This window comes from Hibiscus syriacus, unplaced genomic scaffold (genome assembly GCF_006381635.1).
Source record: "Hibiscus syriacus cultivar Baekdansim isolate YM2019G1 unplaced genomic scaffold, ASM638163v2 tig00110503_pilon, whole genome shotgun sequence".
Lineage (NCBI taxonomy): Eukaryota > Viridiplantae > Streptophyta > Magnoliopsida > Malvales > Malvaceae > Hibiscus > Hibiscus syriacus.
Window position 1 is genome coordinate 4,384,808 of NW_024062764.1, and position 4,191 is coordinate 4,388,998.

The following is a 4,191-nucleotide window of genomic DNA, read 5'->3' on the forward strand; positions in this document are numbered from 1 at the left end:
CTTCATAATTCAGACAATCAGATGCTAATGTGTGTTTTTTTTCTTTTACCCTATTTAGACATTAAGCGATGTCTTTTTAAATGTCAATATATTTTTGAGTGACGCTTTCACCGTTTGAACGGCAAAAACAAGTTTATAGCGGCGTTTTTAGACAAATGCCACGATAAATCAATATATAGTGACGGTTTTCGGAAAAACGTCGCTACAGACGCATATTTTAGTGGCCTTTGTATGTCAAACGCAGCAATTGTGTTGTACTTTAGTAGTATTTTTAAGAACAAATGCCGCAAATAGTTCAATCTTTTATTCCAATTTATACACTGAAACACCAAATTAAATCCCTTTCTTGATTGCATCCTCAAATAAGTTTTGTCCCACGGTCTTTTTCCCTCACAAATCTCTTTTTCCCTTGGGATAACGTCCGAATTAAAATCTACCCCTTGATTATAACTTTATTATCACGCCATTCAACGTCTTTTCTCTCTGAGCTGCTTCTTTTCTATATTCCCGAAATAGCCCTCCGTCACATCATAATTTTTTTCTCTCGTTTCAAGTTAAATCGTATTGCATCCGAAATAAGATGGTAGTCCGAAGGCATTGTTCTTTTCTAGAATATGCTGTAAGTTCCATTTTCCCTTTTTCATCTTATTTTCTTTCTGTTTTCCTTTACTTCCTTTCTGCCGTTTACCCCAAACCCACAAATTAATTTCTGCCGATCTCAGTCCTTTTTTGGTTGCTTCTTCGATCTCGCAAATTCCTTTCTTTAAATCTGTTGCTTCGCTGCTTTGCCCATCTGCTTCGTTGCTTCACTGTTTCACCTCCTGCTTTACCCAAAACGCAAGCCTCTCTCGTTCATTCAGCTCTCAATTATTTCACCCAAATCTCCAAACCCTAGCCCCGCACAGCCACCATAGCCCAGCCACCACCATCAGCGTAGCATCTCGCCGTCGTCGTACTCTTCCGGTCGTTAACTGTCAACCACCTGCAGGTATGTTTTCTTGTCCATCGCACCCTACTTTCAATCGGCCATGTTGTTTTGCTTGGGGTTTTTTTAATTGTGAATGTTGGGGGTTTTGTGAAACTAGTTTTTTGTTGAATTTAGTCGATTTTATTATATTATTTTGAGGGTTTTTAATTGTTAATAGCAAAGTTAATGGCAAAATTCCATCTTCTTCAACCCTTTCTGCTCTCTCCATTGCCGCTTGTTTACCCAAATAAACCAGTTTTGATTTTCACATTCATGGGTTGAAACTTGAAAGCACGATAGTTGTATAACATTAATCACATGCATATGGGTCAACATAATTTATTTCCCACATAATTTTTTGTGGCCTCTAACTTGGAATATTGTTAAACACTTATTTCTTTCTCTGGAAGAATAGGTAAGGTTGGAGCTTTTCTGGGTGGAGTTTCAGATAGTGTAGTTATTCTAATTGTCCATAATAGAGCTTGTGGAGTTGCATTTGTTGTGCTGTGCGGGTGTTGGAGAAGGGATATGTAATCTATTTGAGTTAAAGAAACTGTAGCAATTCGTTTTCTCGGTTAGCAGTGAAGAGCTAGTTGAGTCTACTTAGCCTACTGGTATGTCATGATGGAAAGTTGTTATCGAAATTCAGCCTTGCAAGATCTGCCGTTGTGTGGATTCGTTGAAAGTTTTGTTTCTGGTTTTGTGGGTCTTGAATCTCTCTTAGTTGAGTCTGTCGGATTGTCAGTCGTTGTAGAAGGTAGGTGATTCATGGTTTTGTCGGTATGTGGGTGAAAAGTAAGTGACCTCATTTGTGCTTATCTATTTCAGATTGTTGCAGGCACCCTACTGTTGTTATTTTCGCTCTAGGTATTTCGGTGTAATGATGTTGGTCTTTGATGCTGTTGGTTTCGTTTTATTTGTTGCTTAGTTTGGATATTGGCTGCGTTTTTTTGGAGGTTTTCTGTGTTTTGTTCTAGGGTGTTAGTTTGCAAGTTTGTCGTGTGCCTTTTTTTATTGGCAGTCGTGGACTACGATTCATAGATAGCTCGTGAGATTTGGATACTGATATTGTATCAAATATAAAATTATATCAAAAATATATAAGTAATTGCATGATATTAATAAGAACAATCAAAGCATTCTTAGAATCATTAGAGAGACTAAAAACCATTAGGAAAAAAAGGATAAAATTTTGAAATTTAGTGTAAGAAAAGAAAAGGGTTTTCACAGACCCCAAAGCTTAACTAGGTTTCTCCCTCATTGTGCAGAAACAGGATCTGGATTCCAAGTGAATGCTACTGACTACTGCTTTAATCAATGGCCGGATATGCACTCACATTTTAGTTAGGATTAATGTATTTGTTGGCCCTGACTTTAGTGAATGCTTCCTCTTTATTTTTCCTTATACCCTTCCTCTCTAGCTTTGCTCTCTCCCACGTACACACCCTTTAAAAAAATCACATTTATATAAACATATATTTGGAGCATTGCTTGAATATTCAATATCAGGAAACCTTACTTGTGGATATCAATATCAAGTTTTCAACTCTTTTGTATACTTTTTAAGGTAAAGGGCTACTTATTGATTGTAATAAGGCTTTTGAATTATATAACCATATCAGTGTGATTTCTTCAGACACCTCTATTTATAATTTGATACTTGACTACAGTTCATATTCTTATAATTGTGGTTTAGTGCATTGCATGTTGCTCCTTCTTTACAGGGCATGGGAATTGGGACGATAATAGTTAAAAGGATTGTAAAGTTTGTTACTCTAATGTTTCTACTAGTTTTGAAATTTTTAACAGGATTAAGTAGTTGTATATCAAATCTGCCCTCTTATGTGGAATTATTTTTTCTGCAGCTTTCCGGCTGTTTTTTATGTTATCTAGCTCAGTGGCTCTCTTCTGCCATCTTAACTCCAGCCAAGGAGAGACTCTCATCTGCTCCTTAGGAAGTCACGTGTACTAGTTCTCATGTAATAGATTGAGGACACTCGAACTAGTTTACAAAAAGATAGAGTAAGAGAAATTATCGTCGGAATGTCCACGTGGCGTATTTGCTCTGATGACAGATCAAATTATCGTTGGGAGGCTTTCGATCCGATCTTGCCGTCGAAACTCGATGATGACCCGAAAGGAACTCCTATTGCTCCATATCCTTCCATGGCCGATCTACTTCAAGGTAATAATCTCTGAATCTTTCCGCCGTTATATTTTTATTATGTACTCTCAAATTTCATAAATCGTACGCATGCAGGATGTTCGAAGCTTATTAAGAACGATTATAGAGGAGTGGATAAATACCCAATGTTTAGAACCGAATTGGGGAAATCTGTGGCTTTGAAAGAATCTCCAATTGCAAAAGCATTATCTATCCTCGATGAAGACGACGCTGCCTCTACTGTTACTCCAAGTAAACGCTTCTCTCTTTTATTTTAATTTTTTTAATGTTTGATTCAGTTCCCAATCCACCTCCAATCAAGTTTCATACTGTAGGTGGAAGGTTGTTATTTGTTTCAAGTGAAGCACTGAAGCGCGCAAGGAGTTTTGTAGGTGAATCGGAGGTAGGGGGTTTATTTGGTGAAATGGATTAAGAGCTTCTCCATATACAGTTTAGATGGAGGAAAAACTTAACGATGCTTCATCAAACAAGGAAAGCTGTTTTTTTACTTCCTTTCCCCATGAAGGAGCAATGAAGACTAAATTCTAGTAAACAATAGTGTTTTTAATTGAAAGTGAGAACCTAGACTAAATTGTAGAGAACAATGTCAAATTACATTACATTTAATTTTAATGTTTATAAATTTTAATTTATTATGTTAAGTATTTTTATGCATATCTGGTGTCTTAATTAAAATGTATGGCTGTTAATTGGATAAAGCTATATGATATTAAATTTAGGTGATGTAGAGCATAAATGAAATATGCAAAATCAATTAATCTTAGCTAAAGAAAGGTAATTAGCGGCGTTTGTATCCACAAACGACGCTATAGATATGTTCTTTTGCGGCGTTTGTTTCAAAAACATCGGTTTATATATGATCTTTTGTGGCGTTTATTTTGAAATTGCTGTTATAGATCTCGATTTTTTGTGGCGTTTGTTCTAAAAACAACGCTATAAATATCGATTTTTTGTTGTGTTTGTTCTAAAAACACCGCTATATATCATGACTTATTGTGGCAATTTTTGTTCTCAAACGCCGCTAACTTTAGCGGCGCTA

At 36.2% G+C, this 4,191-nt stretch overlaps 1 protein-coding gene across 2 annotated transcripts; it reads left to right on the forward strand.

Annotated features, from left to right (window-relative positions):
* The first annotated feature begins 576 nt into the window (after positions 1-576).
* Positions 577-3,662, forward strand: LOC120129559 (protein BREAST CANCER SUSCEPTIBILITY 2 homolog B-like). 2 transcript variants are annotated; one of them, XM_039147030.1, is made up of 4 exons: positions 577-988; positions 2,833-3,152; positions 3,228-3,383; positions 3,454-3,662. In XM_039147030.1, the coding sequence occupies exons 2-4, from the start codon at positions 3,011-3,013 to the stop codon at positions 3,492-3,494; spliced, it is 339 nt and encodes a 112-aa protein (XP_039002961.1). In that variant the 5' UTR covers positions 577-988; positions 2,833-3,010; the 3' UTR covers positions 3,495-3,662. The 2 variants fall into 2 exon arrangements, with proteins under 2 accessions (XP_039002961.1, XP_039002960.1); XM_039147029.1 differs by having other exon boundaries at positions 3,467-3,662.
* The last annotated feature ends 529 nt before the right edge of the window (positions 3,663-4,191 follow it).

Coding starts and splice junctions, on each gene's coding strand:
- LOC120129559 (XM_039147029.1), top strand. CDS start 3,011: ATGTCCACGTGGCGTATTTGCTCTGATGACAGATCAAATTATCGTTGG. Junction 3,153..3,227: donor CATGGCCGATCTACTTCAAG/GTAATAATCTCT, acceptor GTACGCATGCAG/GATGTTCGAAGCTTATTAAG. Junction 3,384..3,466: donor TGCCTCTACTGTTACTCCAA/GTAAACGCTTCT, acceptor TTCATACTGTAG/GTGGAAGGTTGTTATTTGTT.